Source organism: Nerophis lumbriciformis, linkage group LG16 (assembly GCF_033978685.3).
Source record: "Nerophis lumbriciformis linkage group LG16, RoL_Nlum_v2.1, whole genome shotgun sequence".
In the NCBI taxonomy this organism is placed as follows: Eukaryota; Metazoa; Chordata; class Actinopteri; order Syngnathiformes; family Syngnathidae; genus Nerophis; species Nerophis lumbriciformis.
In genome coordinates, this window is record NC_084563.2 from 1289633 (window position 1) to 1305000 (window position 15368).

General features: G+C 29.6%; 1 protein-coding gene across 1 annotated transcript in view; it reads left to right on the plus strand.

Moving 5' to 3' along the window:
* The window catches only part of fat2 (FAT atypical cadherin 2), a 232208-nt gene that overhangs the window by 85386 nt on the left and 131454 nt on the right, over nucleotides 1-15368 (plus strand). The window contains exons 7-8 of the mRNA XM_061976515.2: nucleotides 8724-8863; nucleotides 11943-12005. Coding sequence (XP_061832499.1) covers nucleotides 8724-8863; nucleotides 11943-12005 — 203 coding nt within the window. The remainder of the gene's footprint in view (nucleotides 1-8723; nucleotides 8864-11942; nucleotides 12006-15368) is intronic.

Below are 15368 nucleotides of genomic sequence, written 5' to 3' on the forward strand. Positions count from 1 at the left end.
AATCGATTCCTGATTTAAAATCAATACTTTTTTAACAACATTGGATGACAGTTCTATGATGAACTACATTCCTACATAAAATAGGTAAACAGCTGTGATACATTTCTATATTACTTCAAATAAAACTGCTTTTGTTTAATAAAATTATACGCAAACATTTTTAAAAAGTGGCTGGAAAGAAGAGATTTATTTATTCTTTTTTTTTTTTTAATTGATTAAGAAAGAATCGCGATTCATTCGAATTTGTTTGTTGTTGTTGTTGTTGACACCCCTACTTAATAATGATGAAAAATTATATCTAACTTCAATTAATCGTGATTATTTTTGAGTTGACCATGAACAAAATGTGACTTATTAATAGTGCTGTGAATCTTTGGGCACCACACGATTCCATTCGATTCTTGGGGGTAACGATTTAATTCAGAATCGATTCCTGATTTAAAATCAATACTTTTTTAACAACATTGGATGACAGTTCTATGATTAACTACATTCCTCCATAAAATAAATAAACAGTTCTGATAAATTTCTATATTACTTCAAAGAAAACTGATTTTGTTTAATAAGTTTTTACGCAGACATTTAAAAAAGTGGCTGAAAAGGAGAGATTAATTTATTCATTTAAAATAAAATGTTTTATTTTTTTATCGATTAAGAAAGAATCGCGATTCATTCGATTTTTTTTTTTTTTTTTTGATTTTTTTTTGACACCCCTACTTAATGATGAAAAATTATATCTAACTGCGATTAATCGCGATTAATTTTGACTTGACCATGAACAAAATGTGACTTATTAATAGGGCTGTGAATCTTTGGGCACCGCACGATTCCATTCGATTCTTGGGGGTAACGATTTAATTCAGAATCGATTCCTGATTTAAAATCAATACTTTTTAATAACATTGGATGACAGTTCTATGATGAACTACATTCCTCCATAAAATAGATAAACAGCTCTGATAAATTTCTATATTACTTCAAAGAAAACTGATTTTGTTTAATAAGTTTTTACGCAAACATTTAAAAAAGTGGATGAAAAGGAGAGATTCATTTAAAATCAAATGTTTTATTTTTTATCGACTAAGAAAGAATCGCGATTCATTAGATTTTTTTTTTTTTGATTTTTTTTTTGACACCCCTACTTAATAATGATGAAAAATTATATCTAACTGCGATTAATCGCGATTAATTTTGACTTGACCATGAACAAAATGTGACTTATTAATAGGGCTGTGAATCTTTGGGCACTACACGATTCCATTATTAGGGGTAACGATTCAATTCAGAATCGATTTAAAATGATTCTGGATTCAAAATCAATACTTTTTAATAACATTGGATGACAGTTCTATGATGAACTACATTCCTCCATAAAATAGATAAACAGCTGTGATACATTTCCATATTACTTCAAAGAAAACTGCTTTTGTTTATTAAAATTTTAAAAAGTGGCTGGAAAGGAGAGATTTATTTATTCATTTAAAATTACATTTTTTATTTTTTTTATTTTTTTTCATCGATTAAGAAAGAATTGTGATTTATTATTATTTTTTTTTTCTTTCTGGACACCCCTACTTAATAATGATGCAAAATTATACCTAGCTGCGATTAATCGCGATTATTTTTTCAATTCAGAATCGATTCTCGATTTAAAACGATTGTGGATTCAAAATCAATACTTTCTTAATCACATTGGATGACAGTTCTATAATTAACTACATTCCTCCATAAAATAGGTAAACAGCTGTGATACATTTCTATATTACTTCAAATAAAACTGCTTTTGTTTAATAAAATTATGCGCAAACATTTTTAAAAAGTGTCTGGAAAGGAAAGATTTATTTATTCATTTAAAATCGATTAAGAAATAATCGCGATTAATTCTTTTCTTTTTTTTTTTTTGACACCCCTATTTAATAATGATGAAAAATTATATCTAACTGCGATTAATCGCGATTATTTTTGAGTTGACGATGAACAAAATGTGACTTATTAATAGTACTGTGAATCTTTGGGCACCACACGATTCCATTCTTGGGGGTAACGATTCCATTCAGAATAGATTCTGGATTTAAAATCAATACTTTTTAATAACATTGGATGACAGTTCTATGATGAACTACATTCCTCCATAAAATAGGTAAACAGCTGTGATACATTTCTATATTACTTCAAAGAAAACTGCTTTTGTTTAATAAAATTATACGCAAACATTTAAAAAAGTGGCTGGAAAGGAGAGATTTATTTATTCATTTATTTAAAAAAAATGTTTTTAATCAATTAAGAAAGAATCGCGATTCATTCGAAATGTTTTATTTTTTGTTGTTGACTCCCCTACTTAATAATGATGAAAAATGATATCTAACTGCGATTAATCGTGAATAATTTTGAGTTGACAATGAACAAAATGTGACTTATTAATAGTGTTGTGAATCTTTGAGCACCACACGATTCCATTCGATTCTTGGGGGTAACGATTTAATTCAGAATCGATTTAAAACGATTCTGGATTCAAAATCAATATTTTTAATAACATTGGGTGACAGTTCTATAATGAACTACATTCCTCCATGAAATAGGGCTGTAAATCTTAGGGCACCACATGATTCAATTATTGGGGGTAACGATTCAGTTCAAATCGATTCTGGATTCAAAATCAATACTTAATGAATCACATTGGGTGGTAGTTCTATGATGAACTACATTCCTCTATGAAATAGGTGGACAAAGGTGATAGATGACTGTTATGATATAGTGAGTGTGATGGATGAAGAGGAGGGAGGAGGGAGGGGTCAACCGGGTGTTGTTGGTCAGTGGAGATAAATCAGCAGCATTCCGCCTCTCATCACCTGCCAGATCACCACAGTTATGCACTTATGCATCCTCCTCCCTGTGACGTCTTCCCAGCTTTGGCTTTTCTGGGGACAAAACATGGGAGAAAACATTGCAAGGAGGGAGGGAAGGTTAGTGCTGGACTTGGGGAAAGAATGACAGGAGAGGCAGCGTGTGCTCGGACTTGTTCGCTGTGCTTGACCTTCTCCACTTCCCCTGCTGGTCAGTCCTCACCGTCCTTTGTGACTTGTTTGGTTGATCAGCACACTTCACCATTTAGTGCGCACATACATGTCGGGATCCAGTTTGGATTTCAGAAAAGGGGATAAGTAGTAGGGTGTGTGGCTTGAAGCATTCTTGACTATTTTTTCCATTTTGTTATTTGTACGAAACATTTTTTTTTTTTTTTAAATTAAATCTAATATTTATTGGTTTTTGTATTTGTATGAAGCAGTTGTATTTTTTATTTTTTTAAGTATTATTTATTGAAATTTTTATAAGGAACAAATATACATAGAATTGATAAGTGAAGTGAATTACATTTATTATAGCGCTTTTTCTCAAGTGACTCAAAGCGCTTTACAAAGTGAAAGGCAATATGTAAGTTCCATTTAAAGCAGTGTGGGTGGCACTGGGAGCAGGTGGGTCAAGTGTCTTGCCCAAGGACACAACGGCAGTGACTAGGATGGCGGAAGCGGGGATCGAACCTGCAACCCTCAAGTTGCTGACACGGCCGCAACTTGATGATTTTCAAGGTAAAAAATGATTTTCAAGGTAAAAAAAATTTTTCAAGGTAAAATTTTTTTTTCAAGGTTAAAAATGATTTTCAAGGTAAAAAATGATTTTCAAGGTTAAAAATGATTTTCAAGGTTAAAAAATTTTTTAAGGTAAAAAAAAATTTTCAAGGTAAAATTTTTTTTCAAGGTAAAAAATGATTTTCAAGGTAAAAAAAAATTTTCAAGGTAAAAAAATTTTTTCAAGGTTAAAAATGATTTTCAAGGTAAAAAATGATTTTCAAGGTATTTTTTTTTTTTCAAGGTAAAAAATAATTTTCAAGGTAAAAAATGATTTTCAAGGTAAAAAAAAATTTTTAAGGTAAAAAAAATGTTTCAAAGTAAAACACATTTTCAAGGTAAAAAATGATTTTCAAGGTAAAAAAAATTTTTCAAGGTAAATTTTTTTTTTCAAGGTTAAAAATGATTTTCAGGGTAAAAAATGATTTTCAAGGTAAAAAAAATTTTCAAGGTAACATTTTTTTTTCAAGGTTAAAAATGATTTTCAAGGTAAAAAATGATTTTCAAGGTAAAACAATATTTTCAAGGTACATTTTTTTTTTCAAGGTTACATTTTTTTTTCAAGGTAAAAAATGTTTTTCAAGGTTACATTTTTTTTTCAATGTAAAAAATGATTTTCAAGGTAAGAAATTATTTTCAAGGTAAAAAAAATTTTCAAGGTAAATTTTTTTTTTCAAGGTTAAAAATGATTTTCAAGGTAAAAAAAATTTTTAAGGTAACATTTTTTTTCAAGGTAAAAAATGATTTTCAAGGTAAAAAAAATTTTTCAAGGTAAATTTTTTTTTTCAAGGTTAAAAATGATTTTCAAGGTAAAAAATGATTTTCAAGGTAATTTTTTTTTTTCAAGATAAAAAATGTTTTTCAAGGTAAAAAATGATTTTCAAGGTAAAAAAACATTTTAAGGTAAAAAAAATTTTTCAAAGTAAAAAATTTTTTCAAGGTAAAAAATGATTTTCAAGGTAAAAAAAATGTTTTCAAGGTAAAAAATGATTTTCAAGGTAAAAAAAAATTTTCAAGGTAAATTTTTTTTTTCAAGGTTAAAAATGATTTTCAGGGTAAAAAATTATTTTCAAGGTAAAAAAATTTTTCAAGGTAACATTTTTTTTTCAAGGTTAAAAATGATTTTCAAGGTAAAAAATGATTTTCAAGGTAAAAAAATATTTTCAAGGTACATTTTTTTTTCAAGGTAAAAAATGTTTTTCAAGGTTACATTTTTTTTTCAATGTAAAAAATGATTTTCAAGGTAAGAAATTATTTTCAAGGTAAAAAAAAATTTTCAAGGTAAATTTTTTTTTTCAAGGTTAAAAATGATTTTCAAGGTAAAAAAAAATTTTAAGGTAACATTTTTTTTCAAGGTAAAAAATGATTTTCAAGGTAAAAAAAATTTTTCAAGGTAAATTTTTTTTTTCAAGGTTAAAAATGATTTTCAAGGTAAAAAATGATTTTCAAGGTAATTTTTTTTTTTCAAGATAAAAAATGTTTTTCAAGGTAAAAAATGATTTTCAAGGTAAAAAAACATTTTAAGGTAAAAAAAATTTTTCAAAGTAAAAAATGTTTTCAAGGTAAAAAATGATTTTCAAGGTAAAAAAAAATTTTCAAGGTAAAATTTTTTTTTCAAGGTTAAAAATGATTTTCAGGGTAAAAAATTATTTTCAAGGTAAAAAATTTTTTCAAGGTAACATTTTTTTTTCAAGGTTAAAAATGATTTTCAAGGTAAAAAATGATTTTCAAGGTAAAAAAATATTTTCAAGGTAAATTTTTTTTTTCAAGGTTAAATTTTTTTTTCAAGGTAAAAAATGTTTTTCAAGGTTAAATTTTTTTTTCAATGTAAAAAATGATTTTCAAGGTAAGAAATGATTTTCAAGGTAAAAAAAAATTTTCACGGTAAATTTTTTTTTTCAAGGTTAAAAATGATTTTCAAGGTAAATATGTTTTTCTATAAAAAGCCGAGCTATACCGCCCCATAAAAAAACAAAACAAAAAACCATATGTATGTATGTTTTTGTATATATATATATATATATATATATATATATATATATATATATATATATATATATATATATATATATATATATATATATATGTGTGTGTGTGTGTGTGTGTGTGTGTGTGTGTGTGTATATATATATATATATATATATATATATATATATATATATATATATGTGTATATGTGTATGTATATATATATATATATATATATATATATATATATATATGTATGTATATATATATCACCAAGCTTTATTGCAGACTCCAACGTCAAAGTAGACATTAGAGATGCGCGGATAGGCAATTATTTCATCCGCAACCGCATCACAAAAGTCGTCAACCATCCGCATCCACCCGAACTAACATTTAATCAAAACCACACCCGCCCGTTGTTATATATCTAATATAGACGATGCAAGGCATTAGTGAGGTTAGAAAGTTACCATTTCGTGGTCAATTGTACGGAATATGTACTGTACTGTGCAATCTACTAATAAAAGTTTCAATCAAAAACAAAAAAACCTGAAAAATAGGATTTTGCCAACACTTAGCCTTTTTAAAGTAACAAAATATTTTTCTGCGTGTACCTGCAATGTTAGCGCAAAATCTAGCATGCTAACATTACTGTGCTGGCAAGATATAGTCGATTTACACACTATATGACATTTGTGTGTATGGCTGCAAAATGAGCGGAAAAGGCAAGCATGCTATTGTTAGCATCCTGAAATTTAGCCTATGTTAAAATAAAAATAAATCTGAGATGTACACCTAGAAAATGAGCTCAAAAGCTAGCATGCTAACATTAGCGTCAAGTTACACAATATATGACCCTTAGGTGTATGCCTTGGAAAGGAGCGAAAACAAAGATAGTGTGCTAACTTTAGCATGCTAACACTTAGCCCACGTGAAATGAAGTATTTCATTGGCATATTTCTGCTAAATGAGCTAAAAAGCTAGCATGCTAGTATTAAAGAAAGACTTGTGGGAGGTAAACATAAACAGGAGCTGCAGGTGATGAAGAGGAGGCGGAGACAACAAACAAACAGGAGCTGCATGTGATGAAGAGGAGGCGCAGACAACAAACAAACAGGAGCTGCAGGTGATGAAGAGGAGGCGGAGACAACAAACAAACAGGAGCTGCAGGTGATGAAGAGGAGGCATAGACAACAAACAAACAGGAGCTGCTGGTGATGAAGAGGAGGCGGAGACAACAAACAAACAGGAGCTGCAGGTGATGAAGAGGAGATGGAGACAACAAACAAACAGGAGCTGCAGGTGATGAAGAGGAGGTGGAGACAACAAACAAATAGGAGCTGCAGGTGATGAAGAGGAGGCATAGACAACAAACAAACAGGAGCTGCTGGTGATGAAGAGGAGGCGGAGACAACAAACAAATAGGAGCTGCAGGTGATGAAGAGGAGGCGTAGACAACAAACAAACAGGAGCTGCAGGTGATGAAGAGGAGGCGGAGACAACAAACAAACAGGAGCTGCAGGTGATGAAGAGGAGGCAGAGACAACATACAAATAGGAGCTGCAGGTGATGAAGAGGAGGCGGAGATAACAAACAAACAGGAGCTGCAGGTGATGAAGAGGAGGCAGAGACAACATACAAATGGAAGCTGCAGGTGATGAAGAGGAGGCGGAGACAACAAACAAACAGGAGCTGCAGGTGATGAAGAGGAGGCGGAGACAACAAACAAACAGGAGCTGCAGGTGATGAAGAGGAGGCGGAGACAACAAACAAACAGGAGCTGCAGGTGATGAAGAGGAGGCGGAGACAACAAACAAACAGGAGCTGCAGGCGATGAAGAGGAGGCGGAGACAATAAACAAACAGGAGCTGCAGGTGATGAAGAGGAGGCGGAGACAACAAACAAACAGGAGCTGCAGGTGATGAAGAGGAGGCGGAGACAACATACAAATAGGAGCTGCAGGTGATGAAGAGGAGGCGGAGACAACAAACAAACAGGAGCTGCAGGTGATGAAGAGGAGGCATAGACAACAAACAAACAGGAGCTGCAGGTGATGAAGAGGAGGCAGAGACAACATACAAACAGGAGCTGCAGGTGATGAAGAGGAGGCGGAGACAACAAACAAACAGGAGCTGCAGGTGATGAAGAGGAGGCGGAGACAACATACAAACAGGAGCTGCAGGTGATGAAGAGGAGGTGGAGACAACAAACAAACAGGAGCTGCAGGTGATGAAGAGGAGGCATAGACAACAAACAAACAGGAGCTGCAGGTGATGAAGAGGAGGCAGAGACAACAAACAAACAGGAGCTGCAGGTGATGAATGGAAGCCACCGAGGGAGCGAGAGCATCTAGAACATTCCTGCAGGCCTCTTTTATTTGGATACACGTTAGCACTCGCCGCTCAGGGGTCACTTGTCATCGCCATGACAACACGCCTCAGGCTCTTTTTTTGTAGGGAGTCCCTAACGTCAATATTACACATTTATGCACAAATAGACTTTCACCAGTAAATATCAGTCAGGGTTGCATCCTGACGATACAGGTCATCCATCGGCCGATACTGATCACATGTATATTTTTTAATGGTTGATATCAAGGCACTATTGAAACTACTTCCTTGTTGTATTTAATTACATTCAACTCTTTCATCAAAACAAACTAATATATTATGCTGGAAAAGCTAAGTGACGAAATCTGTGATTATTTGGTTACAAAGTACGAAATTAGCTAGATAGAAAGCACTCAAAAGTAAAGGCTACGCTTTTCAAAATGCGTTAGCTCGTGGCTAATGTAAGTTGGACATGCCATGTACATGCTACTGATTAGCATTAGCTATGTAAAAGCCCTCCAAAAGTACCACTGAGATGCTGGTGTTTACTACGCACATAACTTACAGTAGCAACACTTTGTAGGGCGCAACAAAATGTTAGACTGGCTCTCAAATGTGAAAAAAAAATGCGAGATGTCGCTCATGGTCGTGGTCATGTGCTGCGTTAGCATTAGCATCATTAGAGTCCGGCATGAATGGAACCAAAAGTAGCATGTGTGTGACGTTCTCCCCTTAGAACCCGCGTCCCGTTCCACGCCGCACGCAGTGTTTGAGGTTGTGGCTTGTCTTCCTCCTGCAGGCGGCGACGAGGAGAAGGACTTTGACATCCAGAGGAACTCCGGAACCATCAACATCGCTCGCCGCCTGGACGCCGCCCGGCGCTCCAACTACAACCTGACCGTGCAGGTCACTGACGGCCACCACAGTGCCACCGTGCAGGTCAGAGGTCGCCGTCATGTACAGTACACATAGTAGTAATGCAAGTGTTAGGGTTCACGTCACTTTCCTTTTCTTTGACGCACTGACATCAGAACTATTTGCCTCACCAATGAATTTTTTTACACTGAATTTTTAAAGACTTAATTTTTTCAACACAGATTTTTTTTACACTGACTTCTTTAGCACTGAATTTTTTTTACACCTGACTTTTTATACGCTTAAATTTCATACACTTAATCATTTCAAACCCTGAATTTTTTTTACACTGAATTTTTATACACTGACTTTTTATACACTTAATTTTTACACATTTAATTTTTTCAAACACTGATATTTTTACACTGATTTTTTTTTTACACTGATTTTTTTTCACTGAATTTTTATACACTAAAATTTTAAACACTTAATTTTAATACACTTAATCTTTTCAAACACTGAATTTTTATACTCTGAAATTTTAAACACTGAATTTTTATACACTGAATTTTTACACACTTAATTTTTTCAAACACTTATTTTTTTTACACTGATTTTTTTTTACATTGAATTTTTAAACAACATTTTTATTCACTGACTTTTTATACACTTCATCTTTTTAAACCCTGAATTTTTATACACTTAATTTTTTCAAACACTTATTTTTTTTACACTGATTTTTTTTTACATTGAATTTTTAAACACAACATTTTTATACACTGACTTTTTGTACACTTCATCTTTTTAAACCCTGAATTTTTATACACTTAATTTTTACACATTTAATTTTTTCAAACACTGATTTTTTTACACACATTTTTTTTTACACTGATTTTTTTTTTTACACTGAATTTTTATACACTAAAATTTGAAACACTTAATTTTTATACACTTAATCTTTTCAAACACTGAATTTTTATACATTTAATTTTTTTGCACTGAATTTTTATACACTGAATTTTAAATACTAAATTTTTATACACTGAATTTGTATACACTTAATTTTTTACACACTTAATTTTTTCAAACAGATTTTTTTTTACACTGATTTTTTTACACTGAATTTTTATACACTAAAATTTTGAACACTTAATTTTTATACACTTAATCTTTTCAAACACTGAATTTTTATACACTGAATTTTAAATACTAAATTTTTATACACTGAATTTGTATACGCTTAATTTTTAAACACTTAATTTTTTCAAACACAGATTTTTTTTTACACTGAATTTTTATACACTAAAATTTTAAACACTTAATTTTTATATACTTAATCTTTTCGAACACTGAATATTTATACACTTAATTTTTTTTACACTTAATCTTTTCAAACACTGAATTTTTATACACTGAATCTTTTCAAACTCTGAATTTTTATACACTTAATTTTTAAACACTACATTTTTATACCATGACTTTTTATACACTTAATCTTTTCAAACCCTGATTTTTTTTACACTGAATTTTTATAACACTAAATTTTTATACACTGAATTTGTATACACTTAATTTTTACACACTTATTTTTTTCAAACACTGATTTTTTTACACTGATTTTTTTTTTTACACTGAATTTTTATACACTAAAATTTTAAACACTTAATTTTTATACACTTAATCTTTTCAAAAACCGAATTTTTATACACTGAATTTTTATAAACTGAATTTGTATACACTGAATTTGTATACACTTAATTTTTACACACTTAATATTTTCTACACTGATTTTTTTTACACCTAATTTTTATACACTAAAATTTTAAACACTTAATTTTTATACACTGAATTTTTATAAACTGAATTTTTATACACTGAATTTGTATACACTGAATTTGTGTACACTTAATTTTTACACACTTAATTTTTTCTACACTGATTTTTTTCACAGTGAATTTTAAATACTAAATTTTTATACACTGAATTTGTATACACTTAATTTTCACACACTTAATTTTTTCAAACACAGATTTTTTTTACACTGATTTTTTTACACTGAATATTTATACACTAAAATTTTAAACACTTAATTTTTATACACTTAATCTTTTCAAACACTGAATTTTTATACACTGAATTTTTAAACACTACATTTTTATACCATGACTTTTTATACACTTGATCTTTTCAAACCTTGAGTTTTTATGCAATGAATTTTTTCATTGAATTTTTTAACACTACATTTTTATACACTGAATTTGTATACACTTAATTTTTAAACACTTAATTTTTTCAAACACTGATTTTTTTTACACTGAATTTTTATACTCTAAAATTTTAAACACTGAATTTTTATACACTGAATTTTTATAAACCGAATTTTTATACACTGAATTTGTATACACTTAATTTTTACACACTTAATTTTTTATAAACTGAATTTTTTATACACTGAATTTGTATACACTTAATTTTTACACACTTAATTTTTTCTACACTGATTTTTTTTTACACTGAATTTTTATACACTAAAATTTTGAACACTTCATTTTTATACACTTCATCGTTTCACATACTGAATTTTTATACACTGAATTTTTAAACATTAAATTTTTATACACTGACTTTTTATACACTTAATTTTTATACACTTAATCTTTTCAAACACTGAATTTTTATACACTGAATTTTTATAAACTGAATTTTTATACACTAAATTTGTATACACTAAATTTGTATACACTTAATTTTTACACACTTAATTTTTTATAAACTGAATTTTTTATACACTTAATTTGTATACACTTAATTTTTACACACTTAATTTTTTCTACACTGATTTTTTTTTACACTGAATTTTTATACACTAAAATTTTGAACACTTCATTTTTATACACTTCATCTTTTCACATACTGAATTTTTATACACTGAATTTTTATACACTTAATCTTTTCAAACTCTGAATTTTTATACACTAAATTTTTATACACTGAATTTGTATACACTTAATTTTTACACACTTAATTTTTTTTACACTGAATTTTTATACACTTAATCTTTTCAAACCCTGAATTTTTTTTACACTGAATTTTTAAACAATAATTTTTTAGACACTGAATTTTTAAACACATGCATTTTGTGTGTGTGTGTGTGTGTGTGCAGGCCTACATCCGAGTGCTGGACATGAACGACCATCGGCCCGTCTTCCTGCAGTCAGTGTACGAGGTGAGTGTGTGTGTGTGTGAGTGTGTGTCAGTCAGTGTACGAGGTGAGTGTGTGTCGGTCAGTGTACGAGGTGAGTGTGTGTCAGTCAGTGTACGAGGTGAGTGTGTGTCAGTCAGTGTACGAGGTGAGTGTGTGTCGGTCAGTGTACGAGGTGAGTGTGTGTCAGTCAGTGTACGAGGTGAGTGTGTGTCAGTCAGTGTACGAGGTGAGTGTGTGTCAGTCAGTGTACCAGGTGAGTGTGTGTCAGTCAGTGTACGAGGTGAGTGTGTGTCAGTCAGTGTACGAGGTGAGTGTGTGTCAGTCAGTGTACGAGGTGAGTGTGTGTCAGTCAGTGTACGAGGTGAGTGTGTGTCAGTCAGTGTACGAGGTGAGTGTGTGTCAGTCAGTGTACGAGGTGAGTGTGTGTCAGTCAGTGTACGAGGTGAGTGTGTGTCAGTCAGTGTACGAGGTGAGTGTGTGTCAGTCAGTGTACGAGGTGAGTGTGTGTCAGTCAGTGTACGAGGTGAGTGTGTGTCAGTCAGTGTACGAGGTGAGTGTGTGTCAGTCAGTGTACGAGGTGAGTGTGTGTCAGTCAGTGTACGAGGTGAGTGTGTGTCAGTCAGTGTACGAGGTGAGTGTGTGTCAGTCAGTGTACGAGGTGAGTGTGTGTCAGTCAGTGTACGAGGTGAGTGTGTGTCAGTCAGTGTACGAGGTGAGTGTGTGTCAGTCAGTGTACGAGGTGAGTGTGTGTCAGTCAGTGTACGAGGTGAGTGTGTGTCAGTCAGTGTACGAGGTGAGTGTGTGTCAGTCAGTGTACCAGGTGAGTGTGTGTCAGTCAGTGTACCAGGTGAGTGTGTGTCAGTCAGTGTACGAGGTGAGTGTGTGTCAGTCAGTGTACGAGGTGAGTGTGTGTCAGTCAGTGTAGTAGTGTGAGGGGCAATATCCTGAAAACTAAATTATTTCCCCTAAAAAAAAAAAGAACTTTGGGCAAGTTGGAAGTAGTAAAAAATCAATAAAAAATCAGTGTTTAAGAATTGAGTGTATGAAAATCAGTCTAAAAAAATCAGTATTTAAAAATTGAGTGTATAAAAATCCAGTGTTTGAAAATTAATTGTAAAAAAAAAAAAAAAAAAAAATCTGTATTTTAAGAATTTAGTGTATAAAAATTAAATATAATAAAAACAAAAATTCCCTGTAAAAATACTTTTTTTAAATCATTGTAAAAAAATCGGTATTTAAAAATTCAGTGTTTAAAAATTAATTGTAAAAAAAAATCAGTATTTAAAATTTCAGTGTATAAAAATTCAGTCTAAAAAAAATCAGTATTCAAAAATTGAGTGTATTAAAATCCAAGTGTTTGAAAATTCATTGTAAAAAAAAAAAATCACTGTAAAAATATCAGTATTTAAAAATTCAGTGTATACAATTTCAGTGTATAACAATTCAGTCTAAAAAAAACAGTATTTAAAAATTCAGTGTATAAAAATTCAGTGTTTAAAATTTCATTGTAAAAAAAAATAAATCCGTGTTTAAAATTGAGTGTATAAAAATTCAGTGTTTAAAAAAAAATCATTTTTTAAAATTTCAGTGTATGAAAATTTAGTCTAAAAAAATCAGTGTAAAAAAATCACTCTTTAAAAATTGAGTTTAAAAAAAAATCAGTATTTAAAAATTGAGTGTATAAAAATTCAGTGTTTAAAATTTCATTGTAAAAAAAAAAATCTGTATTTAAGAATTCAGTGTATAAAAATTCAATATAAAAAAATCGATGTTTAAAAATTCGCTGTAAAAAATATATTTTTTTAAATTAGTGTAAAACAAATCAGTATTTAAAAATGCAGTGTTTAAAAATTAATTGTAAAAGGGAATAAGCGGTAGAAAATGGATGGATGGAAAAAAAAATCAGTATTTAGAATTTCAGTGTATAAAATTTCGGTGTATAAAAATTCAGTCTAAAAAAAATCAGTATTCAAAAACTGAGTGTATTAAATCCAGTGTTTGAAAATTCATTGTTAAAAAAAAAAAAAAAGTTACAAAAAAAATCACTGTAAAAAAAATCAGTTCTTAAAAAATCAGTGTATACAATTTCAGTGTATAACAATTCAGTCTAAAAAAATCAGTATTTAAAAAATCAGTGTATAAAAATTCAGTGTTTAAAATTTCATTGTAAAAAAATAAATCCGTGTTTAAAATTGAGTGTATGAAAATTCAGTGTTTAAAAAAAATCAGTATTTAAAATTTCAGTGTATGAAAATTTAGTCTAAAAAAATCAGTGTAAAAAAATCACTCTTTAAAAATTGAGTTTAAAAAAAAATCAGTATTTAAAAATTGAGTGTATAAAAATTCAGTGTTTAAAATTTCATTGTAAAAAAAAAAAATCTGTATTTAAGAATTCAGTGTATAAAAATTCAATATAAAAAAATCGATGTTTAAAAATTCGCTGTAAAAAATATATTTTTTTAAATTAGTGTAAAACAAATCAGTATTTAAAAATGCAGTGTTTAAAAATTAATTGTAAAAAAAAAATCAGTATTTAGAATTTCAGTGTATAAAAATTCAGTCTAAATAAAATCAGTATTCAAAAACTGAGTGTATTAAAATCCAGTGTTTGAAAATTCATTGTAAAAAAAAAAAAAGTAAAAAAAAAAATCACTGTAAAAAAATCAGTTCTTAAAAAATCAGTGTATACAATTTCAGTGTACAACAATTCAGTCTAAAAAAACAGTATTTAAAAAATCAGTGTATAAAAATTCAGTGTTTAAAATTTCATTGTAAAAAAATAAATCCGTGTTTAAAATTGAGTGTATGAAAATTCAGTGTTTAAAAAAAATCAGTATTTAAAATTTCAGTGTATGAAAATTTAGTCTAAAAAAATCAGTGTAAAAAAATCACTCTTTAAAAATTGAGTTTAAAAAAAAATCAGTATTTAAAAATTGAGTGTATAAAAATTCAGTGTTTAAAATTTCATTGTAAAAAAAAAAATCTGTATTTAAGAATTCAGTGTATAAAAATTCAATATAAAAAAATCGATGTTTAAAAATTCGCTGTAAAAAATATTTTTTTTTTTAAATTAGTGTAAAACAAATCAGTATTTAAAAATGCAGTGTTTAAAAATTAATTGTAAAAAACAAAATCAGTATTTAGAATTTCAGTGTATAAAATGTCGGTGTATAAAAATTCAGTCTAAAAAAAATCAGTATTCAACAACTGAGTGTATTAAATCCAGTGTTTGAAAATTCATTGTTAAAAAAAAAAAAAAAGTTACAAAAAAAATCACTGTAAAAAATCAGTTCTTAAAAAATCAGTGTATACAATTTCAGTGTATAACAATTCAGTCTAAAAAAATCAGTATTTAAAAAATCAGTGTATAAAAATTCAGTGTTT